This window comes from Amblyomma americanum, chromosome 2 (genome assembly GCF_052857255.1).
Source record: "Amblyomma americanum isolate KBUSLIRL-KWMA chromosome 2, ASM5285725v1, whole genome shotgun sequence".
Classification (NCBI taxonomy): domain Eukaryota; kingdom Metazoa; phylum Arthropoda; class Arachnida; order Ixodida; family Ixodidae; genus Amblyomma; species Amblyomma americanum.
In genome coordinates, this window is record NC_135498.1 from 3,987,502 (window position 1) to 4,013,285 (window position 25,784).

Here is a 25,784-nt window from a genome sequence, read left to right on the forward strand (position 1 = left end):
TAGTTGGACAAAATACACTCGTGTTGCTCAGTGCTGATCCATTTAGCGAAATCAAGGTAGCAGTCGTGTTGCGAGTGCTCGTTTTCCCGTCGGCTCGAAAGAGAGCGATAAACACAGGCGCGCACTTCTTGGGAAAACTCTCGGGCTGCGCGCGTGGCCTTCTTCGAGGAATCCTCAGCGCTGTCATTACCGGCCGGCTCCTCCGGAAGGCGTTGCTGGAGGAGGCGGGGAAAATGAGGGCAGCTGCGCTGATTAATCCCGCAAGCTTCTCGAGTGCGAAGTTGTCTGCGCTTACGCACGCCTTTCGGGCAGGGCATGCCCAGGGTGTCGAACTGAAGATCGGCTGACATCTGCGGAAACGACAACGGGAGAGGGAGAGAAAGTCAACCGATAACGAGCCGAGAGTTAGGCACATTTTTTTTTACTTCGAGCTCCGCCCCATAGCACCCGCCCGTGCGATATAATACGTGGTTGCTCAGGGAGGCTGGGGAAAAAAATGGGGACTGTTGCAGTGCAAGAAGGGGCCTGCCGCAAGCTTAGCTCGAACGTACATTTTGTGCGTGCTGTAATTTCTGGTCTAACGTTCGCATAATGGTACAGTTTTTAATAAAAAAAAACGAAATTTTTTACAAGGTCGTCTGCTCCTGGCATGGTAGAGTGCGCAGTGAACGAACGTACAGTCCGAATCCACAAGGGCCTCGCAGGTCAATGGTTTTGTTTTGTTTTCTTTGATGAGTGTTAGCGTCTTTCTTTCTGCAATCTCGACAAAACATTATGCACTATCAGAACCCGTCACGATCAGGTGGTGATCAACCTCGTCCTTTATTGAAATTATGGGTATAGTAGAGAGACGACTTGCGACAGTCTTTCAATGGAGTTAGCTGCTAGTGCCAGTCATCACGCGTAGGAGCAATAAACTGCACGACGACAGCATAGCACAAGTATGACCGACTCTATACTAAATAGCCTTACTAGATTGCGAGAAAGCATTTGGCTCAGTCCAAACTTCAGCAGCCATACAGGCACTGCATAAGCAGGGTGTAAAGAAGCGTATATAAATACTGGAAAATACCTACGGCGGCTGCACAGCCACCGTAGCCCTTCACAGAGAAAGTTATAACATTCCAATCAGGAAGAGTATCAGGCAGAGAGACACGATCTCTCCGCTGCTATTCACCGCGTGTTTATAAGGTTTATTCCGAGATCTGGAATGGGAAGAGTTGGGGATGAAAGTTAAGGGAGGATAAATTGCTGATGACATTACCTTGCTTAGTAACTCAGGGGACGAATTTCAGAGCATGATTGAGGACTTGCACGGACAAAGCAGAAAGTTGGGCGTAAAATTAATATAAAAACTGAAGAAATGTTCAACAGTGTCAGAAGAGAGCAACAGTTTGCGGTAGGCAGCGATGCATTGGAAGTGGTAAGGGATTACATTTACTTGGGGAAGGTAGCGACCGCAAATCCGGACCACGAGTGTGAATTAACGAGGAGAATAAAAATGGGGCGGAGCGTATTTGACAGGCACTCTTAGGCACTGTTAAAGCATGAATATCAGCTTACCGGTAGCTCTCAAGAGGAAAGTATATACCGGCTTTATCTTGGCAGAACTCGCCGATGGGGCGGAAACATGGAGGTTAACGAAGAGGCTTGAACTTAAATTGAGGATAGCTTAGCAAGCTACCGAAAGGAAGATGAGAGCTGTAACGTTCAAAGGCAGGAAGAGGGCAGAGTGGGTAGGATAACAAGCCTAAGTTAGATATCCTAGCTGAAAACAAGATGGAGAAACGGGCATGGGCAGGGCATGTAATACGAAGGCAAGATAACTGATGCTCGTTAAGGGTAACGGAGTAGTTTCCGAGGTTAGGCAAGCTTAGCAGGGGCGTCAGAAAGCCAGATGGGCTAAGACGGGCGGACGGGATTGGAAATTTTGCGGGGATATGGTGATTAGTTGAGACAGCACTGGGTTAATTGGAATGTATATGGCCTTGGTCCTGCAATGGACGCAGTTAAACTGATGCTGATGCATGACCGTAAAAACCGTCATGATAGTCATAACTGCGCGGCGAATGGTGTGTTAAAACAAGTGATTTTTAAACAAACCTAATCAAGAGTCCGCACCTCTAGACAGTCCACACAGCGTAAAATTCTGACATTTAAACATGTATAGTCCGTGGACTGTATATCTGAAATTGCGGTACATTTTGCATTGTGTACGTACCGTTTTAATGCGGTAGCATTACAACCTTCATTTTTGCAAAATCTGCCCGTCTGGTGTTGTGCCATGTCACGGAGTGGAATTTGTAGACTAGTTCGGAGAGGGGAGAGGAAGAGACGTGGGCGACCAATCACAAACTGGGGGGGGGGGGGGGGGGGAGAAGTTGAGAGGAAACGCGACAGCCATTAAGAACATTCAAGACGGGAGGAAGGGCGTAGAGGACTAAACATGGTGGCCAATCACAGAAGGGGAGAAGGAAAGAGGAGCTGGAGAGGACGAAATCACAGCCCACGCGCTATGTAACACGTCAGCGGCAGCGCACGCTCCTTCTGTATGTTTGTATGTTTGTCAATGTGAAGCCTCCATCTTGCGGGCACGCTGCGGGCACCGGACTGTACCTCCTCAGGGCACCCTCAGGGTGGTGCACATCCGGGCACGCGCCGTTAAAAATGCGTCCTCCACCTATGAGCACCCATCCACCAACCACATGCCAACCTCCACTCTCCAAAAGCCTTCACCCACGTCCATCCAACCTCCAGAAGGCTACACCTTCACGGACACGTCGAGAAGCATCCCGGTACAAAAAACCCACCGTTCAAAGACGCAGGTTGGTCGTCCAGCAGCTGAAGCTGAGTACAAGAGAAGCAAACGGCAGGCGGTCTCTAATGCAAACGCATACATTACCGCACGAATCGCACTGATCGTGGAATATATATATATATATATATATATATATATATATATATATATATATATATATATATATATATATATATATATATATATATATATATATATATATATATATATATATATATATATATATATATATATATATATATATATATATATATATATATATATATATATTGCTCTAAGTGACAGCTGCATTGGCACGTTCGGAGAAGATTATGCCGTCATCCTTGCTCTTACTCTCTCCTTCTTGCTCCCCTTCTCCTCTCTCCCATTTCCACCCTTCACACCGGACGTCCGCCTTATATGGATAGGAAATTGCAAATTGAAATTTGAAATCGTTCCTACGGGGTTACAAAAAAAGCGATACACAGAAGCAGGTCAACGACTGCATCGGGAACTCTTGTTACTTGTATAAACTTATACTACGACAACAAGCAACAACGTATTATATTCATATATAAGAGAACTGGAAAAAAGTGAAAATATTACAGCGCACTTAATATACAGAAGAAACTTGGGTGCTTAGAAGTCATAATAAATCTAAGGCAGGAAACATTATACAAATACAAAGAAGAAATGTAAAAATCACATACACTAAATGAAATTGACAGCCCAACTAACTGAAGGGATAGAAAGAGAAAATTCAAATAAACGCGCAGCAATGTAAAAAACCAAAAAGTTTTGAAACTACATAAAAACACTGATTAACAAAAAAACAGCAATAGTGAGTATTCGTGATAGTGAAGGTGAAAAGCAATCAATGTTAGTTATGTCCTGTTAGAAGAAAATCTTTACTTGTTTTTTGAATACAGATATTGAACGTGATGTTTTTGTGCACGGTGATAGTGTATTCCAAAAGGAGGAAGTTTAAAAGTGAATCGTTTGTTTGCCATAATTGTGACGAGCCATGCGTATTATGAAATTGTTGTTGAGTGCAAATATAGTGACAGTTCTGTTTACCAGGCATGTTTTTGGAACTACACGCAAAGAAACTTGATTATTGAATAACTTGAAGACGTATTTGCCTAGCCTATATTTTATAGTGTCGCTGACAGAAAAAATGTTAGTGTGTAGGAACGGGATAGGGCTGGTATTGTAAGAATAATTGGGAGGCTTAACGTCCCGAAGCAACACATGGGCTATGATGGAGCGCCCAGGATTAATTTCGACCCATTGGCATCGCAGACCACGCGGGCGCCTTTTGAGTTTCGCCTCCATCGAAACACGGCCGCAGCAGACATCCGTATCCAGAGTTACTAAACATTTAGGCTGGCATCAGCATTTCGGACCAACAAGCTCTCGCTGAAACTCGTATTGCACGCAAAAATAAACTTTGACGCGATAGCGTGAGAGCTCCCGTTCTGCAGAAAATCCGGCATCGTCGGTGTTGTCGTCGGCGGCGTTGTGAGTGAAACATACCGTGGCGCCACATACCACCGTGACAGTTGGATTGTTGATTGGTTGCGAGAGATTTCTGGGGAAGAACCATCTAGGTCTCACAAGCCCCACCGGTGGTTGTGTTTGGAACAGCCCCCTGTCGAGGCACTGGCGCATCGCTTATAACCGCTGCACCACTGCACCAGTAGTGGTATGAGGACTCCCAGCGATCTGTGACTGCAATGCAATAGAGAATGACGAATTCCGCATATATGTGCATGACGGCAGAATTTAGATGACAGAAAAGGGGTACTTGCGCGGGAGGGATCTCTAATGCTATCGCATTGTACTCTTACGAATAGGTTAGACGTTGTGTGACGGCGAAAGAAATAACGGTGTCCGTGTCTAAGAGGGCCCCATGCCACTGAAGGGACCCATTAACACTATCGCGTCATACCCTTAAGGCAGGGCTTGTGTGGCCTAATTTTAATTTGCTTTTAATTTTTTTGCCTTTTCAATTGTAGTCATTTGCACAGTTTGTCCGCTTTATCATTCATGAAGCAGTATACATGCTCAAGTTCTAGGTCTTCAATAAAGTGGGTGTTTGGGCTAACTGACGCATAATTGGCAGAGTTGCGTTGACGGAAATAAAAATAAAGAACAAAGATGCTTGAGAGAAAAGGCAGGGTCTAGGCAGCCAAGCTCCAACTAGCAACTCCTTTCTTCTTAAAGCTGTCGTTTGCGCGCAGCTGTCTCGCTCTTGTCTCTTCGCTGCCGTGTCTTCTTTTTATGCCCTGCAGCGCAACTTTGAGCTGGTTCGTGGCGTTCTTTATATTTCCTGCCGAAGAAGAAATGGCACAAAGCCCGATTTGACGCACAAAGGTAAAGAATCTGCACACTAAGCCGTAGGTTGAATCCTGGCTAATCGGCCTTCGGTTACATATTGAAGGAAGCATACGCCGAATCACAAAAATGCAGGCACAACTTGGTAAATAGGTTTCTGCTTACCCCTGCTGCTTTCGGATGGGGTATGCCAGGCATCTTGTCGCACTGAAGATAGTTTTAGCAGTGAAATGGAATGAAGAAAGCCCGGATATTTCGCCCTCTCTTTGCAAGGCAGGAGATGCGAACTTCGCGAAAATCATCAGTCGCGCATCCCCGGACTCGCACTGTCACCTTCTCAGTCGCATTTTTCTCCCCTGCTACTGCCAACTGTAATGACCAATCTGACGACGTCGTAAAATGAGCTTGCACCGCGAACTTAACGCAAACTCGCAATTTGCCATTTGCACAACACACGACAGTTAAGTTTGATTATTGCCTGTGAGAAGGTGGTCCCGGGTGCGAACCGTGGGCCAGGACTAATTTTTCTCTAACTACGAAGTTGCTGTGGAAGCCGTATAGCTTTTCTTCTTTGTAGCCGTGTGGCTGCGCCTGAGTGGAGGCTAATGAGTAATTACTCCCTCATTACAAATTTACTCCACCTTGGGGGATTTTCCTAAACACTTCACCAAGTTTACTTATTATTTGCAACAACGCTTGAAAAGCGGCCTTTAAGAAAATACAAGTAAAATGCATAACCGACGTGCTACGGTAATCAAGGCTGGGATGATGACCTGTAGCGAAGTTTTAACGGGAACAGGAGGTCATTTCTTGATTCCGTATGCTTTCTTTAGATTCTGGTATTAAAGGGCCGCGAATGAGTGATGTGCTGTTCATTCATTTAGTCTATTCAGCCATTTTACACACTTGAGATGATCGATCGCTTAAGTGCAGCGCGATAGTTTTCCCTCCTCTGCTATTTCTTGCATATGCCTCGGCGCATAGAGTCGTGAGCATCGCTTACATTCCAAACGCCTGTCGTCGCCCGTGGTCCACTCGAGGTGTACCCAAGCGACGACAACCTACCGGCGCATATAACAGACGACAGCCTTCTTAAGCACAAACTGACTGTTGTGCTGAGTTTTGTGACTTCTGTCTTTTTCAATTACGATAGACATGCGGTTTTGCGTTGAGCCTGAGCACTTCGACAGGAGGGAAACAGAAACATACCGCACGAATCGCACTTTCTTTGTTTGTGCTACTCTCCAAAGTCCCATGGCTCAACTCAACAGTGTTAAGTCTATCGTAATGACTACCCGTTTTTTATCCCAAAGATGACATTAGCGCCATTGCTATATCCCTACGGGGTCAAATTATTCCGGAGCCCTCCACTACGGCACCTATTTCTCTCTCTCTTATTTCACTCGCACATTCCTGCATTCTCTTACGACGCGGTTCGGGTGTCCACCGAGATGTGAGACAATTACTGCGCCGTTTCCTTACCCCAGAAAGCAATTTTTAGATACCAATTTATTTAACCCGACAATCCAGGAGTGACGGCTGGCTTCTCCGTTTCATGACTCTTATTGCGGTAAAGCCAGCTTCACCGAACGTGGCACGGTAAAACAGAGGTGCCATTTTCGTTTTATTTCATCTTGCATTCCGTAGCAATGCTTTCGTGATGCCGAGGTGCGGATTACCTGTACAAAATTTCCCACCAGTGTATGGCTGGCCATGTCCAAGCTGCAAGCAAAGAAGGAACGCGCCGGCAGGAGGGCAGTTTCGTCGAAGGAATTAATTTGTAGACATAAAAAAGGCCGAACAGTACCACCCAGCTTAAGTACTGCAAAACGCTCACAGCGCGATTTCCTTAAAAAAACGCTTCACCTTGTCTTATTTGCCACCGATACACCTCCCCCAACTTTCACTAGGGATACTCCAAAGCTGCAACTAATTCTGTTGCACCCGCTCTCGTCGCAAACGCACGTTAACTGGAGGTGTGTGTGCTAGTATGCGTCATGGGGTGACCCGTGATGATAATAGGTCAAGGGCTCTTGGAGCAGAAACTGGAGGGCACATGTAATTAAAAACCAAATGCGAGTCTGGCTGCACTATGCTATGCTGCGCTTGCTGGCGTCGCTGCCCGTCGGGCACCGGGTCGGAGCTGCCACGCCGCCGAGGGAGGAAGGCTCTCTGGCACGTGAGGGTCGCGCGACCCGCGCTCCTCCCGGGTACGGCGGAAGCGCCCCCGTCCGCAGACGGCGGTAACAATGAGCGGCGCTGCGGGCGAAAGCCCGCGGGTCGATGGCGGTGGCTGCGCGCGCGCAGCGTGCTCCCCGGCGGCGGCGCAGACCGGGTGCAAGGCGGCGCCAGCGGAAGAGCAGGGAGAAGCGAGCTCGGCCGATGCCGGTGAGGGCCGCCATGGGGCCCCGCGATGGGCGCAGCCGGGCGCTGGGCGGCGGCACCGCGCCGCGCGCCGCCGCCTGCTAACCGCCGCCATGTCGACCGGGCCGTCCGCCGCCTTCCCCGGCCAGCCATGACGGCCGCCTGCACCATCCTGCTCTTGGCCCTGCGGCTTGCGCCAGGTGAGGCCAGGCTTAGCCGCTAGGCCTAAGGACCGCGCCATTGGCGCGCCGCGGGGCCGACGACCCGCTGCCGCAGCGGACCGCCCACGTGGGCCCCGGCCGCGGGCCCCGCGGGGGGCTCGGGGGCTGCCGGGGGGACACCCGGGTGGCCGCCGCCGGCACCCCGCCGCCGCACAGCCAGAGGGGGGAGGTGCGCGCGAGCGCCCCTGCCGCCGACACAGGGTCGGCGGGAGCCGGGCCCCCTTTCACACGGGGCTACCGGAGCAGTCCCCGAGCAACGAGCTTTATCAGTAGAAGGAGGCGGTTGCGCGACCGGCGCGACCAAGGACCGGAGAAAGAGGCTCACACGCCTCGCAAGACCCGCGGGCCGCACGAAGAGGGCGCCCGCCGAGTCCTAGTGCCCGGCAGAGGGGGTGCCCCCACCATGGCCACCGCCACTGATACGGGCGCAAGTAGTACGCGGCCGTTGTGGTGCACCAGCCGATCACGGAGGCGGGAAAAGCGGCCACATTCGGATACCACGAGCAGCGCGAAACCCCACATGCTTCATGTGCTTGCGCCGAGTTACCGTCCTCAAACGCGTTTTACACCGTCGCGCATTCTTGCGTTGACTTGCACACGAAGTACTGCATGGACCGCCACGTGCTCATTCCCATGCGAGCCAACCCTTCGACGCCCACGTGCCCGCCGAATCATCCGCGGCCACGTGAGAGTGACTTAAGAAAGGCACGTTCCAAGCGGCGGCTTCGCTGCCCGTAAGGACGACACCACTTGTATTGCCCACTGAGCTAAAGCTCCGGACTTTCTGATCTCGGAGTCTGAAGGATTATGGGAACACTTGCAGTGAACTCACAATTCAGATATTTTTGTTTTCCCAGAAGTAGATGCTGGTTGCAGTTCACTCGCTCTACAATGAATGGTGTGCAAGCACCGAATTGAGAGGGTACGGATTTAGAATTGTACCCGTATCGCATGAAATTGAGTCTTTTCGATAAGTTCTAGCGTTTGCCTTGCATGCAACTGGCATTAGGTTCGGCTATTACTAAAGATTTCGCTTCTTAGTACGAACGCGATCGCTATTCCACCGCAGCAGACCGAAAAGGAATCTAAAGAGCATCAGTACCGGGGCAGAAAACTGGCACGAATTGAATGACGGAGTATAATGGCCTCCTAGTGGAAGAATCGCTGCCTCAAAATCATCGAGTCAATGAGCGAGCTTTTCGCGAGGCGAGCCGGGCGCGGCCGTCTTTCCCGCGCACTCTCCCTCAGCGCCCGCAGACCCGCGTGTGTCTGATCGATGCGCGCCTTTCACGTTCGAAAGCGGGCACCCGAAACACGTCTGCGAGTTTCGGCTCACGAACGGAGCCCGCGTTTTCGCCTCTGCAGCGGTCGATGTCGCCGACGAGCTCTCAGTAACTTCCTCTCCCGATCCCCATTTACTGGCATCTGGGATGGACTGGGGAGAGCGTAAAGAAGTTGAATGTCTCCAAGAGATGAGAGAAGCTTTGTGAGGTTACACACAGGAGAGAAAATTGCAGTCAAAATGTGACGATAGATAGGGTATAATTGCTGCGCTGAAGGTTAAAACTGCCGCTGCAAAAGGTGCTTGCAGCGTTCATCCCGTTCATGAATCCTTACGTCTCATGGCAATAAGCAAACATATCTGGGAAGGTTTGATCTGCTGGAACTGCGTGTGTGCTGCTGCAGCTGTACAAAGCAACTTGCACTGGGCGTGTTTAATTAGAATTATGAGGAAACCTCATAATTCAAGTCGTGCTTTGTTGCACCATGAGGTGGGAATTCCAAGTGGTATTTACTATTTCCTTTGTGCGTAAAACCACACATTGATCTAATCTCAGAGAAACGTGGGCGTGTGCAAAACATTGCACAGATAACACAATCTGATAGCATGAGAAAAGATGGCGGGGGAGAAACAGCAGAAAGCTATCTTAATTGTTAATAAAAAAGGGCTGTCTAGGGGCAAGAGCTGAAGAGGTTTAGGGAGCGGGGTGAAAGAAAAGATTGTGTAATATCAGCAGCACCGGGGAAATAAACAGCAACATGTTAAGGGCGTGGTGTGTAGATTTAGGCTAGTGTTGGACGAGTAAAACCTTCCACACATAATTTCAGCTCGTGTTAGACCGGATCACGCATTCTGTGCAGTCACTATAGCGCACACAAAGATAACCAAGGCGCCAGACAAGCTGTTTGAATAGAGCAGCGTCAACCTAATAGCGAAACACACCAGTAACACATAAAGCAGAAACCACGAGTAAGCCCTGTTCACGCTCAAACATTTATGAACCAGCCAGCTCAGTACAGACTAGTTTTAAATTATATGCTGAGCTTAAGTAAGAGCAACTTTGTACGAACAGCACATACTTCCCGCTCGCAAGAAAACGCACAAAGCCGTTCTAACATCTACGAACGTGAAATCGGCCTATCACAAAGGCTAGCAGTCCAAAACTATGGCGAATATTGCAAACGGCCTTTGCAGTTTTCGACATAATTTACTAAGGGGCGATGACTGATGTGATCGCTGTGGACGAAGGAAATACGAACAGACTTATTCCGAGCTCGCAGCACCAAGCCTGGATGCCGGTGTGCTACGAGGTCTGCGGAGCATCTTTCACTGATGAGCTTCGAGCATTCTCTTAAAAAGGGCGAAAACATTGCTGTGGCGAATATAGTCGTGCACTACAGCTCCTTCTGTGCGTCAGAGCTGTATCACAAGGTGCTAAAGTTTCGTACGTGATCCCTGTTCTGTGTTCCCTGCTGTGGTGATTGTGTACGAAGGTCAAACGGAAAATAATGCCTTGACAAGTAGGGAGAGCATAGGCACGAATCGACTAGCGCGCTTTTTCCGAAAACGAGAGAAGGAAAGAGAAAGAAAAGACCTGGCTAGGACAGTCAGGGTTTAGATTTTTCTTCAGAAAGGCATTAAACGAGCTTAAATCATTAGCAATGTTCGGACGCTGTATTTAACCATATGTAACTGTTTTACTCTTCGAAATTAGGTTATGTTAACCATTCACGTTGCTATTGTTCAGGTTAAAAATGATTTTAGTATGGATACAATAGGACTGTTTGTCGAGTTTCAGGCAAGTTATGACGCAATCTTTCCGCTCTTATTCACTGCGCTCTTTCGAGGGGTATTCAGAACGCTGAATTTCGAAAGCTGGGTTTCAATGCTAATAGAGCACAGCTGAGTAGCTCCACACTTATTGGTGACATTTCCCTGCTGAGTAACCCGCGGGATAAGTTCGCAGAGTATGGCCAAGGACCAAGACATGCAAAACACTACAGTAGGCTCACAAATAATCTTGAGTAGGAAAAAAAAGAAATAGTTTGTCACTTTATGAGATGTATTGGAATTTTGGGAATTGAAAGGGAGTGCATCTATTCAGGTCAAGTGATGATGGTAGATTCAGACCGCGAGAAAGTTGGAACGAGGAGATAAGAATCGGTTGCACTACATTTTGCAGGCTCTCTAAGGTATTAACAGCAACTTACCGAAATCGCCCGAGAAAAAAGTATGCAATTGTTGCGGCCTGCCCCTCCTCACTTGTAAGGCCGGAACTCGGAGGCTAACGAAAAGGCTTGAAACTGAGTCGAAGACTGAGCAGAGAGAGCCATGGAAAGATAAATAATCGGGGTAGCACTAAGAGCCGAAGAGAGAAGGAGGCGTTAGGAAGCAAACTGGAGTAATGATAAATTGGCGAAAACAAGCGCAAGAAATGAACTTGGGCGGCGCTTGTAAAAGCGGAGAAGCGAACACCGATGTTCTGTTAAGCTAACACAATGTATTCCAAGGGGAGGAGAACACCACCTGAATTTGTTAGTGCGGTGGAGCGGACTTCAAGAGAGAAAAAAACAACAACGTGAAAACGGATGGCAGATATTCTGGTGGGAATATGAGATTCGGAGGTCTGCTGGGATACAGCGGCCGCGGCTGCCTCAAGACGGGGCTGTCTGTAAATTGCAAGAACATTTTTGCGGACTAGCTGGTCGAGCCGATTGTAAAAATCGTTACTGACAGCTGGGAAGCAGATTGTAAACCATTGGGGAAGGCCTTTGTCTTGGAGTGGGCGCAGTTGGGCTGATGACGAGCTCGATGTTGCATGACGTTGGCCACAGGATAACCTATTAATGCTTTGTTGAGAACATCTGAATTGCACAGTTTTGAAAGGCTAGTTCCCTGTTTTATGCAAAGAAAGAAAAACGTGCGTTGACGATGAATGGTATGGGGTGGTCCACAATGACATTAATGCGTTGGCACAGTAGGCCCAATTTTATCACTGGTCATCTCGCTACAAGTGCAAAGCCTCTGAAATGTACAGTTCAACGTCTAACTGCTGGGTTGCACATACTCCGCGTAATATATTTTTCTGGGTATCAAGTGGTCTTGCTGGATGATCTTGGGACGACCTTCATGCAGCGTAGTCGGCTCGTGTGGTGAAATTGAGGACCATGTGCAGCTTGGAGTTGGGCCCTGCTTACAGTGCCCACGTTAGCAACAAATGCCAAAGAACCCAGTTTGTAAACGCTTTTGTCTCTTTTGTGCGGGAGCGAACTTCTATTGACAGGAAGTAATGTCACGGAGGAACGTAGGGAGGTTCACCGGAAGCAGGCGTCCAGTTGGCTAAACCTCATGTGAGCAACATCGTCAAACTGCCGCATTGAGCAGACACACAGAGAAGGAACGATCTCTCTCGAGCTGTACATGCACCTCTGTGTGCATTGAAAAAGAAATCGCAAGCATGCACGTGCTGCCTACATTTACGGTCTCTGCGCTATTCAAGGAATATGGAAATGAGTTAAGTATAAAACAACACAGGTCACTTACACCTAAGTTCTGTCCGTGTTTCTTGAATAGCTCAAGGCTATGCAAGAAACCGACTAGCCCATCGTGAAATGCTTTTACTTTTCATCACTATGAGCGCAGAGGATGATGTGCAGGATGAGCATATTCGTTGATCAGAAAGGACGCTGTCATTTCCGCCAGGTGGTATCCCGGCAGCCCCGGCTGCGCGCCCGGGCAAAACGGTTTGCTAAGAGAACTAGCTCCGTGACATGCCTTATTGAATCGTGTGTTTCACTATATCTGACGCGACTAGTATTACTTGGTACTGAGTGTGTAACTAGCGCTGCTTCCAGCCATGGCTGCGGAAGTAGAACACGCTATGAGACCGCAGATGCCAAAGTAGAACGAAATAGGCGCTTTCCATTACCGGTGTATGTCCCGCCGGTATAAGAGCAGATTGCAGACCTTCCGTATGCAATGTAAAAAAAAATTGAGCGTGATCTCGATCTCCTACTTTGTTTTACTTCGGAACTATGGAAGTAAACTACGTAAATAACTTCCGCACCGCATTTAAAAGCGCTGCAACTCAGCTATGCTGCACGTGCTTTCAAAAACCGTTTGTTTGGTCTAAAACAGTGGTGGTCGCCTTCATCGGCCGCGGAGGCATAGGCCCATTGCACGTGGCCCAGGTACTTGGCCCAAAAGCCAATTACGCTCTGCCCACAAATATGAAGTTCAGCGACATGGGAATATTTGCTCCCCGACAAAGTTGCTGAGCTAGGCAAGACGCTGAGAAGTTCATGAGCGGGCTCTACACCATCTGTACTCCACATAACCTAATGCCATCACATGCTTTCTTTACCTCGGCCACTAGCACGCCTAGTATCCTACCGCAGTGCATCCGCCAGTGAAATCAGTCACTGAGAAGTGCTTCATGCGCAGGGCGTAAAGAGGAGTACCAAAATGAGGCAGTGTATCAAGCGTCGGCAGCCTTACTCGCGTGCAGTGTCTAAACTTAATCAAGAAATGGAGTGTCTTTCTTTGTGGTTTGCAGAGACGGAGACGCGAGGGTCATGACGCTGAAGGCGCCGCTATATTTTGTCTGCGGACTTAGTTGCTCAATGCCCTTGAAGTCGCAGTCAGGCTATGACTCTAACGCTTTCGTAATGTCTGAGCTTAGCGTATGAGGACGACACGCTATAGAACAGGACAGATGGACGGCCATGGGCCTTCTTTTAGGCGCACGGGCTGGAGACCGATCGTCGAGCCATAATAGATGCGGCGACGGATCTTGACGCAAACTTGTGCTTGGTGGCAACTCATGAGTTTCGCCAATGGTACGGGCCGTGTAGTTTATTTTTTGCCATGTTCTTGCTTTCAGAGACTATTCAGACATAAACTACAAGTGTCTCGTTGACGCAGCGCACATCGTGAATCGCTCACGTTGCATCTTTGATTAGCCGAGAAAGAAGTTCATTTCAGAGCTGCGCTGGCTCGAGAATATTGATTTCTTTAGTGGTCCACTGAGGTCATTCCCGCTGGTCGCGGTCAGATGTCAGCCTGTTCGTTGCGGCATTCGCAGTTTTAAACTGCTTTCAAACACGCAATCGGAAAGGTTTCCCAGATTTTACGTAGCAACTTCACAGATGCGGCCCCATTTTTAATTCGGGTCAGTCCTGAAACTTTCGCACTGTGAACTCCATCCTCCCTCTTCCTCATTCCTTCTCTCTCGCCATTTGTGAATCATCAGCCGGAAGAAGTGGAGTGGCTTGGGCGAAAGTAGAGAACAGTGCAGGTTGGGACACATCAGCGCGGCCTCCCCACTTCTTCTGTTTTGAGCGCTTTTATCGAAGCCCTCGGCCTCCTTCTGAACGATCTCGCTCCGATTCACCTTCCAACTGGCGACGAAAGCACGTTTTCATTGATGAGTTTTGTGCAATGTTTTCGTTAACTTTGCTAGCAGCATATGCGGCAGATACTGACACGGTCTGGGTTCTGGTTTCACTGCATTACTTTGACTGGCGTTTTTTTAAATTACTCCAATTAATGAAATTTTACCATCAGCGATACTCTGTTAACAGAGAAGCTAAATGTGTCCGGTCTAAGCTTTCGGACTGGAAACGTTCATGCGCAAGGGATGAAAAGAAAGTTCTCTTGGAGAGGATCATAACCTTCCGAGGGAAGAGAATTGGTTTGGTTTGGTTTATGGGGGTCTAACGTCCCAAAGCGACCCGGGCTATGAGGGACGCCGTATAGTTAAGGGCTCCGGAAATTTCGACCACCTGGGGTTATTTAACGTGCACTGACATCGCACAGCACACGGGCCTCTCGAATTTCGCCTCCATCGAAATTCGACCGCCGCGGCCAGGATCGAACCGGCGTCTTTCGGGCCAGCAGCCGAGCGCCATGACCACTCAGCCACCGCGGCGGCTACGGAAGAGAATTAGCGGCGGCGGAAGGAGTTGGCTGAAACACGTGAAGCACGTTGGCCGAATATTAACACAATGTAAAGGTGAACAAAGGGCCATGTGTAAGCTAAAATCGCTTCTGAACTTCTCCTCCGACGCTTGCCGTGACCTCCTGCCAAGAAATTCACAACCAGCCTACTATTCTCAATCGCAAGCAGTGCGTTGGACATATACATGCTAGCTAAATAAACTCAACTGGAACTAATACAGTACAATACAGTATAGCACAGAGCAATACACACGTACATAAAAATCCAGAGTAGGATCCCAGACTCGTAGACTGGAATGGGATCATCGATTAATTGTTACAAAGAGAAAATAGTATATAAAGAAAAGAGCGAACAAACTTAAATATAAGAAACGAAAGAATGAATACACATAAAACACACATGAAAGAACCAACGCGACCGCAATCACAAACATCAGTTGACCTTTCCTTTACTAGTGTACAGCGGTAGGCAATATGAAAGGGAACGAACATTTTGCACAAAAGTGCGAATTTTCTGGCTATTTCTTGACTAAAGTTGAGAATGACTTTTGAATGCTTACACCAAGTGGAAAACTTTTAGAAAACAGAAAAAAAACTGTGCTTGTCACGCACAATTATGGCGTAACCAATAACTGAAAGCTCATACCTTGCTCCCTTTCATATTGCTTACAACTGCCCCAGCAGAACTTACCAAGGCCGGAGTGGTGTTGGCGGAAGTACAATAACTTCCCAGATTTTCTTTTGTGGAGTGGCCAATGGTTTCTCGGCGTTGCAAGCCCCGTTACGAGACATACCAGCGCATAACAAATCACTGCTCACTAAATTTTCGAAATAAAATAAGAAATCGAGGCTAGAATCAGGTTTGTGAAGTTAGTGACCCTAACACAGCGTATAATGCAATCATTAGCGCAATAATATTTTAGATTCTAAATGCTTATTTTACAAAGCCGTAAGCAGGCTAGTAAGCACACAATCTTTATATACATCATATTTAAATATGATACAAAAGAGAAACTTTCTAAACGGTTCCTTCGTCTCCCCCTATCCTCTCTTTCTGTCCCCTCACCTCTTTCATTTCATTTCTCTATTCTGCCTGCTATCCTTTATTTCCGCTGCCCCAGCTCAGGTGCTTCAGTATCGATGGCTAGCAAAAATATTTTACTTCCTTTTTACTATTATTTTAGTAAAAAACCTCTACCACAACGGTTCCTTCGTACTAGGTACTTCGACGATTTAGGCAAGTTCGAATCTTATCAAAATGGAATTACTTATTTTCTTCAAAAAGCAAAAAAAAAAACGAATACATAGATAAACTGTTCAATAGCAACACTTTAAACATAACTCGCCTGGCCTCATGTGCAAACAAATAAATCGAATTTTAACCGTACATTTTCGACCACGATCAGAAACTCCTGGTAAAAAAAACCTAGCAGACGCGTGCAACAATCATTTCATGGCCTTAGTCAAGAGTTCCCGTAATCCCATTTGGTTGCACTGTCTTATACCGGGGAATCCTTCAAGTGCATTTTTTGTTTCCAATGGACAGCAAGAAAAATTGAAAGCTGTTTTCTGGTTCTTCAAACAAGCAATACACGGGACGTAACTGATGTTATAATTCAGCCACTAAGATATGTTATTGGCCCCATTTGCCCGGTTTTAGAATGTCTTTAACCGCTGCTATCTGCTGGGAGTATTTCCACAAGCCATGAAACTTGCTAAGATTGCAGTTATCTTCAAAGAATATGAGAGAAATAAATTGTCAGAATAAAACTATCGCCCCTTATCAATCCATTCTATTTTTTTAAATAACCTGCGAAATCCTTGAAGAAACGAACTATAAGTTTTTGCAACAAGCGAAGCTTATTTACCCTGCACTAGCATAGCTTTAGAACAGGCCTCTTGACGGAAAGTGCACTTTTATCTAAACAATAACTAATTTCAAGGTTCCTTGAACAGCAGCAGTTAACCCCTAGTATTTTCATAGTTTGTTCAAAGGCTTTCGATTAAATAAATCAGGACACAATGCTTGCTAAGTTTGACTTCTATCGCTTGCGTGTCGTTTCTTTCATGGTTACAAGTCCCTTCGTAATCTCGCAAGCAGCAGTAATTGAAATAACGAGTTTTCCGATTTGCAACCATTGTAAGCGGAAATTCCGCAGGGAGGCATATTGATGCTGTTACGTTTTATTATTTATATAAATTACATCGTTTCTATCTGTCTTCCATACTAGCCTATTTTCCACTTCGAGTAGCCCGAAAAATATTACAGAGCAAGCAAACAGGTGCATATGCCTTTTAAATAACTTATCCATCTTTAACTCATTGGCAATCAAAATAGAACATAAGGCGTGGTCTTTAGACCACAAAATAAGCTAGTCTGCGATGTTGGTTTTGTCATGAAGAGTCGGGAAGTATATTTTGTCGGGAACTTGTCAGGGGCAACACATGCTGATGTGACTGTCGACAAATTTTTAAAAATTGTTGGCATTTTAAGCGAACTATGCCACTTCCTGCCACAGAATATAAAAGTAATAATTTATAATTAAATGTTCGCCTCTGTTGTAAACTGTTCTTTCGCTGTCTGGGGAACTGCGTCTACATCTAACCTAAAGAGACTACATATAAATGAAAAACCAATAAGAAGCACTGCTAACATTCCGCGTGGCATCACGACCAAAATATTTTTTTTAATCCACTCTGTATTACCACAATCTTTTAGTTCTGTAATACTAAAAGGTAAAACGGTTCAAATGAATTAGTACTCATCACAATTTCCCGGAAAATATGGCTCGCTAAATATGAGGAAACAGCATAGCATAGAATTCATGAAGGATGCGTCATCCCACAGACGTGCTAATTAAGGGTGCCAAATGCTCTGTCCTTACCTTACATCATTAATAAATTGCTTGCGCTGGTCTTTTTAATGCCTTTTGTTTTGCATTTTAGTATTTGATGTTTTTATTATTAATATTATGTGTATGTGTGCTTGCTTTGTCTCACTTCAGTTATGTTTTTATGTTTGCTGCCAATGATTTGGTCAGATAGCAATTTCTGAAATATTTTACGGGGGCACAGACGCGCAATAATGCTGCATTGCGAGCTCTTTGTCAGCGCTCATAACATTTCGAATATGTAAATAAAAATTTTATTTGACATTAAACTGACATGACTTCTCGCATTAAAGCCAAAAATAAAATATGATAACAACAATGCTAATTACAGAAAAACAAAACTGAAGTTAAAGCGCACACAGTGCATACCAATAACTAAAATAACTTCGAAAAAGGGACATTAGCAGTAAATATTTTATTCGATTAACAAAGTAGTCGTTAAACGTCATTTATGAATGTGTGTGGTGATGTTTACGGTGCTATGTAATTTATTCCGTAATTTTATAGAAACAAATGAGGACATCATAATTTCGTAGTTTGGCATTCAGGAAGTAGAAAATTCATATCAGCAGCAAAATCTAGTGCAGTAGAAATTTCGGAGTGAATTCATAGTTATGAATTCTGGAGGAAGTTTAGTAAGTAGTCCATTAAAAGTAATAGACAGTCTGTACTCGAAAAAGTTGGCGATTGGCAGAATGCAACGGTTGCGAATTAGGTCTGACACTAAAAGCAAAGCAACAGTTAGTGATATTTAGAAACTCCTGGCTTTTCTTGCGTTAAAACATGTGTGCATATTCGTGTTGAGAGATGAAAGGTGACAAGTATGCACTACCACCATGCAACAATGCCATAAGCGATATGAATTTGAATGAAAAAGAAACTGTAATGATAATAATGCATTTCTAGAAAAAAAAAGTTATCTGCGCTTTGATGGGTGCTCGTGTGCCTAAACTTGTTTCCTATTTTATAAATGCAATTTGGTAGAAAGTTTAAAAAACTAAGGATATATATTTGTACCGAGCAACGGCACACTATCCGATACACAAGTCTGATAACCATCTAGAGTTAATAATCGTCGTCGTTGTCTCCATCAGACTCACTACGCCTACTGCTGGACAAATGCCTCTTGGGTATCATTCTAATTTTGTTCTGTGCCAGCCACGGCCGCCTTATCCCCGCAAACGTGGCGGCCTCCACGCTTAGCCAAAACGACGACGAAGTGGTGGTTGGCTCTCGAGGCGCGTTAGGCACGTGACAATATCATCGTCTCCTGCTGCGCCTGGCTTCCTCTGGAATCCCCTTTTTACCCTATCCAGAGTTATTTCAAGTATAATGAGCAGTGTTCACTGAGAAAGATCATGAATCGAGGCTTTGAAGGATTGATGCACCATTCAACAGCCGCCTTTTGGGCTTTTCATAAGGCCACTCAAATATTTTTGTGCTTTCATGGGATAGCATATTTCTTCTCTCGAGCATTTTTCAGCAACTCTTTTCAAGAACTACCCTGTGGCTAGCATGACAATTTATCGGGTGACTTGATACGTACTGTGTACTCCACAGTTCAGTTATTTAAGTGGCTTATATGGGCTAATAGAGCAGTTGTTGTAAGCTGATTTCTGAAACAGCTCGCATATCAATGTGAAGAGAGAAACAGAATTTTAAGATTCCTTGTCGATACCACCCGTACTTCGATCTTCACAAAGGTTCAAGAGGAATGCATTTAAAATTTCATGTAAGTAAAACGAAAAACGTTTTTCCACAAGTGGCTATAGATTACAAATAATTTACGAGAAGAAAATTGGAGGGGACACTTGAGTTCCGCATTAAAGGTATGACGCGATAGCTTTGGTGGGTTGATGCCCATATATGCAGAATTGGGAGTCCTCATTCCACTCTTGTCGTGGTGATGCAGCGTTTAAGCGATGCGCCCTGCGATAGCAGGTGCTGCCGCGGATGGGGTTTGTGCGACTCAGTTTGCTCTTCCCGAGCAAACTCTCGCAACCAATCAATAATTAAACTGCCACCTGCCACGGCGCGCAATTTGCTCAGAATTCGGTGGTCAGGTTGTGATGACGCCACAAGGTTACGTGACATAGGTGACCCACATGCCTCCTAGGTTGCTTCTCTGGAGATTTTTCGGGGGTCTTTCGCTCACGGTCAACGACGCCTACGACGACGCCAGAATTTCTGCGACACGAGCCCCTTAACGCTATCGCATTAAAATGCGGGACTACAATAAGTGTTCCCTTCGTTGGAAGAATACTACGATTTCGCATTCAGTATTAGTAGTTGTAGTAAACTTTATTTGTTCTCAGAGGTTCAAGTCTCCGTTACCCCCCCAAGAGTGGCCTTTAGCCCAGGGCTCCTGCGGCTTTAGCTGCTAAGCGGGCTCGACTCACCAGCTGTAGCTGGTCGTTCGAGCTTGAGCTGAGCAGCACGGCCTCCCATTAGAGGGGTTAGGTTGGGAATTGCTGGGACTGTCTAATTATCCTGACATGATATAGTGTTTATAAGGTGCCGCAAAAGGGACATGCATACACGGATGTAGAGCGGTCACTTGTGTAGTAAGCTTGTCTGAAGGTGTTCATTTGAAGCTACTGCCATACTGCGGCCTCCTTTCGCTAGAGGCGCTTGTGCGGTGGTGGTAGTCTGTCTGCTGAGGCGACAATGTTGAACTATGTCCGTATACTGGTCGAAGGCTTGGTCAGGGTATGGGGATGACGGCGGTCCGCACTCCTCTTCACATTCTTGCAGTCTCCCCGCTGTTCCTGGTGTTCTGAGTGAGCCTGCTCAATTGAGCTACAGCTTGGGCGCGCTGGTTTCCGTCTAGGGATTAGTGGCCAGAGGTCCAAACCTGTTGTACATCTGGAATCTGATCTTGATAGATGGTTAGCAGTCAGTGGGCTGTTGGGGAGAGGTAGTCTGTTCGGTAAGAGCGGCAGGCAGCTTCAGAGTCGATAACCATTGCGGTGTGTGATTCTCTGTAGGTGATGGCGAGAGCGATGACCGTCTCTTCAGCTCCCAGTGTTTTGGTGGTTCTAATGGGCGCCGTGACGAACGTTTCGGGTGGGGGTCAATCACACTAGCGGCTGAGGCTGGGTAGTTCGGGTAGCCAGTCGCGTCAGTGTAGCGGACTGGTTGTGCTTTCTCACATAATCGCGCCTGCGCTGTGGCGTTTATGGTATTCCGGGTGCATGCTGTTTAATCGACTTCAGTCCGGTCGCTAACCTCCGGTAGTGTGCGGGCTTAATGTGCAGCTGTGACAGTTCACACGGCATTGGTAGCTGAGAGCATAGAGCACGTGCCGGTCAGTGGGAGGCAGCAGGAGAATCTGCTGCTGGCTTGTTAAATAAGATTCCATGAATTCCCGGGTGGTCGTTGGGATACTGGTGACGTGTAGTTTCTCTGTTGAGGTCGTGGGTGGTAGTCCTAGGGCTACTTTGTAGGCTCTTCTTAGCAGAACATCGACATTTCAATTTCTGATGGATTCAGTAGCTGGTATGAAGCCATACACATGATCCAGCTGATTTATAGGGCTCGGATGAGCCGTAGAACGTCTCCTTCCTTGAGCTCTTAGTGTCATTTGGTTACACGACTGATCATCATCAGTACTTGGCCTGTGACTTGTGTTAAAATGCTTATGATATGTGTCGCCCTTATGCCTTGCTGTACGTATAGGCCCAATATGCGCACACAAGATTCCGGATATATTAATTCCGAATCTATAGACGAGTTAACGTTTATACCTATTATGAAGGCTCCAAGTGGGGACACTCAAAGACGGTGTTTTAGGGAGACCTTGAATGTGGGAGTTATCGCTTACGACGTATGAACCCGTTTTTTCGCATGTTTACTCACCGTTGTGCCAAAAAAGCCAGAAAACAACACGAGAAACGCCCTGCTGGAACGTGAGAACGGTAAAATGGCCAGCATATCGGTAAAATGACTGCAAGCACTGCCATCGGTCGTCCTCGACGAAGTGGGACAGCGGCTGTCAGGCCGTTCGCGACAGCTCGCAAGTAAGCTTTCACATAAACGCCGCCCAGTAGCTTTGATCGCGCAAATTCTCTGCAGTGATGAACAGTGCGGAGGCAAGGGTTGCAATCAATACTCGCAAGAAAGATTGACTCAAGTCTGCATTTCATTAGAAAATAATTTCATTCCACACGCTAATCCTCTCAGCCTTGGCTGTGTACACGCTGCCACACCGTGTAAGACCGGCTGGCGAGTAAACAATGGCGGATTGTGTGCACGTCTTTGCCACACCGCAGGCTGCGGTACCAGGGTAAAGACGCCTCGGACAGCCAGCACAAGCGGCGGTGTGGCTTTTGCGCCGGTTCGCATTTTTAACTTGGCACATGGTGCTTTATGACAGCACGAATTCGAGCGCACGTGCGTCGGACCTACGCGGACATAAGGATATCGCTGAATTGGATTTCCAGGTTTTTAACTGTCCCACTTCTCCGTGGACACGTCAACCGCGCCGGGAGGAAGGGGAGGAAGGAGTGAGTTAAAGAGAAAGAAATGGACTGCCCTCGAATAATTTAGGCTATCCGGGGATATGCACTGACGTCGCCCAGCACACTGGTTCCTTTTTTGATTGACCTAGGAGAGCGCTCTGGAAGAGGGGATGCAGGAGAGAATGAAGGGCAAGTGAATTGAAATAATGCAATTCTTCTACTCTTCTTCAACCTTTCCCTCAAGGAGTGGTTCAGGTGTCCACCTTGTGGGAGACAGTCAGCGCTTCTTTCCTTTCCCCCATAACTTTCACCTCAGGCGAACGGTGATTGTGGAAGCTGGTTTTAGCGTTCTGTTGCGAGGCTGAATGAAAGCGAAGAGCATTGGCGTGCTTGCTTGGACGGCGTGGCAGCTAGGACCGGTTTGCGTCAGTGTGTGCAGAAAAGAAGGCAGGCCGTGTGGGCTTTGTTTAAGTAAATTTACGGTTCCCTTTCAGTTTTGGCATCTGAAGACGAGGAGCGGCTGGTGCGAGATCTTTTTCGGGACTACAACAAGCTGATCCGGCCCGTGGAAATAATGAACATGACGGTGGAAGTGCAGTTTGGCTTGTCCTTCATCCAGCTCATCAACGTGGTACGTACGCCCTTCACCAGAACCCATTTATTTGCTCGTTCGGATGTGGAACGGAAAACAAGAGGAGAGGAGGCACGGCGTGGTATTGTCACATACGAGTCGGAGTATTTGGGTAGCTGGCGACATCTAGTGGCCGAATAGACAAGCGCCTTCACACACTTGCCCCGTCTTGTGAGGGGCTGGCATTTTATGAACGCCGGGTGCGAGCTATCATATCAGCCCATTCCACGGCGTAGTGCACCAGGCTTGAGTTCTGTGCCGCAAGGCAGCCTGTTCGAGAGGTTCTTTCGCCCCTTTTCATGCTACACTATGCGGAGCGTTCGCAGTTCCCAGGAGCTTCGGCACCATTGGGCGTTGCCTTCAAGTGACTCCTGTCACTCTAAGCTTATTAAGAGAGGAATTGCTTCATCCTGCTTGAGGTCATCATTACTGAAGTCCTGTTTTCACAAGGTTTCACTCAGCTTTTCCGCTCAAGTCGCACGCCTAAGTTGTGCTGGGTTTCCCTCGTCGCTTCTGCAGGCCGCTGCCGGGTCTCTGTTGAGAACCGTCATCCCATCTTCTAGTGCTCGAGAATCTGGCATTCGTGAGAGGCGAAAATTTGAAGTACTGCCCTATATACATAAGACCTCGCATGGCCTGAAGAGGGTGGCAGGAAAATTCGGTGTGGAAATCTTCTTTTCGGCGCCTTGTAAGCTGTCCCGTTTGTGCGCGCTAACTAACAATGAAACGAGAAGAAAAGCAGGCTGTGGTGTAAACCACAAAATCAAGTTTGTGTCCTGTCGAATGGGAGTAGTGTATGAAATCCCGCTTAGTTGCGGCTCAGTTTACGTGGGACAAACGGGACGCTGCATTAATAAGCGCCTACAAGAACACAAAAATTCGTTGGGCTCTAACAGCGGCATGCATTTGCCGAAACACTGTCTTTCTTGTGACAATAAATGCACGCCACTCTTTGAGCGTACAAAGATAATCGGAAGGGCCAAAGACCAGAAAACGCGTGAGGTCATCGAAGCCTGGCAGATTGATAGATATGGGCCCGAGAAGTGTGTAAGCGAGGCTTCGGTCTATCTGTACAAGAAGGAGCTGAAGTTCTTGAACTCGATAAGATAGAGTTTGCTTGTTGCGCATGCGTAGGGTTGGTGATGGAAGGAAGATGTGTTTCAATAAACAGTTGCAAGTCCGCGCTCGTCCTGTCTACTTCTTCCCTGTGTATCGTCCTTTGCGTGGTTTTCGTTCTTAGTTCATGGATTACCAACTAGCCCCCCATCGTACACTCCTTCAATTCAAGTCTTCGTTGTGTAACGTAAAGTGCCGCGCAGATGAGATACGTGTGAGCGAATTCCTTCCTTGCTTCTTGTTCTGTCCACATTGAATGAGGAGGAAAAACGGCTCCGAACCTCAGGACGGCGTATCATGTTCCTGGCATTCTAATTTCATCTGAGAGGCAGGAAGTTGTTTACTGCAACGAATTTGTGCTGTGAGAAACACTCAACAATGCGAATAAATTATTTCACCATATACGATTAAATCCTTGTATAAAGACTGTCTTAATCATGCGAAAGGGGTATGTAGGTGCTGCGCTACTGAATTGCTAAGTAACGCATGCTGTTCGCGACTCTCTCGTGTTATTCCTTCATGATATGGCATAGCTAGAGAATGTTTTCGTTTAAATATTTGTTCACTGTAATAAATGGTCTATAGCATAAGACAAACTCTCGTCTATGTTTCGCGGTGTGCGTACTATAGAGTCGGAATTTAAAAAAGACCTCAAGAAGCATCGTCATCATAGCTATTCAAGCGTAGAGGAAAAGCAAAGCGAGGCGTATCCTTGAGCGCCTTGTTAAGGACGGAAATTCAGAACAGCCCCCAGGAGTATACTTACGTGGAAAAGTGGGGAGAGGCTTTTTTTTCTCTCTCTAGTGGTTCAATGCCTCCGTGCGGTAGTCTGTATAATGAAACTGCAAGAACACAACAGACGGCGCCAGACGCTGCATAAAGGGAGGGGAGTTCTGTATCACAGCACACAGGGTTTGTGTTGCGAAAGCAGAATAGCTGCAGTGGGCAGCAAACGATTTCAGCGTTCCCTAGCGGCGCAGTACCAAAATTTGCGGGCTGTAAAACATTGCCGTCCTGAGAGCGAGCCGCTGCGGTCTTCTCGACGGCACTTAACGTGAAAGTCTCGGGCCAAAATCTGCTCATGGCCGCATAGCCGCATGCGTTTCAGGAGAGGAGGAAATAGTGAGTAGGATGGCGCTTTGGCCTACATACGGGAATGGGTTGGGGCAAAAGGGTTAGTGCACGGTACATCTCGAGGGCGAATTCAGGAAATGACACCCATGGTATCTAGCCCGGGTCTCCCTAGAACTTGACATCCATGTCGTAGGGACCACTTTAAACTGCTTGCACGTCCTACGCTTAGCCCGGAGATACTTTTGTCAGTACCAAGGACGTCCCGCCTGTGGCGTCCACCATCTGACGCCTATACGAGAAAGCGGGGGCACCCACGCCACAGCAACGTTACCGATATTGTCATGGGAATTCATCGAGGAAGCCAGCACTTAAGTTGTAGCCACAACGAGGACGTTTCCCCTGCGCTTGAAACACGCCACCTGCCGTATTCAGGTCGCCTATGCGATGATGGCGCTTCCTCGTAGGAGAAGACTGCAATCGCGTTTACTGCCGCCGTTTGTTTATTCGCATTTTGGATGAATTCTTACTGAAATTAGAAATACCGGCCAAAGAAATTATGTTAAACACCAGTGTCATTTTAGTCCTGTCTGATTTGCGTTCTATTTATTCGTTTGTTTTTTAAACCGCGCCTACGGAAATGGAGGAGTGATCGC

At 47.0% G+C, this 25,784-nt stretch overlaps 1 protein-coding gene across 1 annotated transcript in view; it reads left to right on the forward strand.

Moving 5' to 3' along the window:
• Positions 1–7,433: 7,433 nt before the first annotated feature.
• The window catches only part of nAChRbeta1 (nicotinic acetylcholine receptor beta1), a 31,766-nt gene continuing 13,415 nt past the window's right edge, over positions 7,434–25,784 (forward strand). Inside the window, exons 1-2 of the mRNA XM_077652826.1 lie at positions 7,434–7,698; positions 22,805–22,941. Coding sequence (XP_077508952.1) covers positions 7,548–7,698; positions 22,805–22,941 — 288 coding nt within the window. The 5' untranslated portion in view covers positions 7,434–7,547. The remainder of the gene's footprint in view (positions 7,699–22,804; positions 22,942–25,784) is intronic.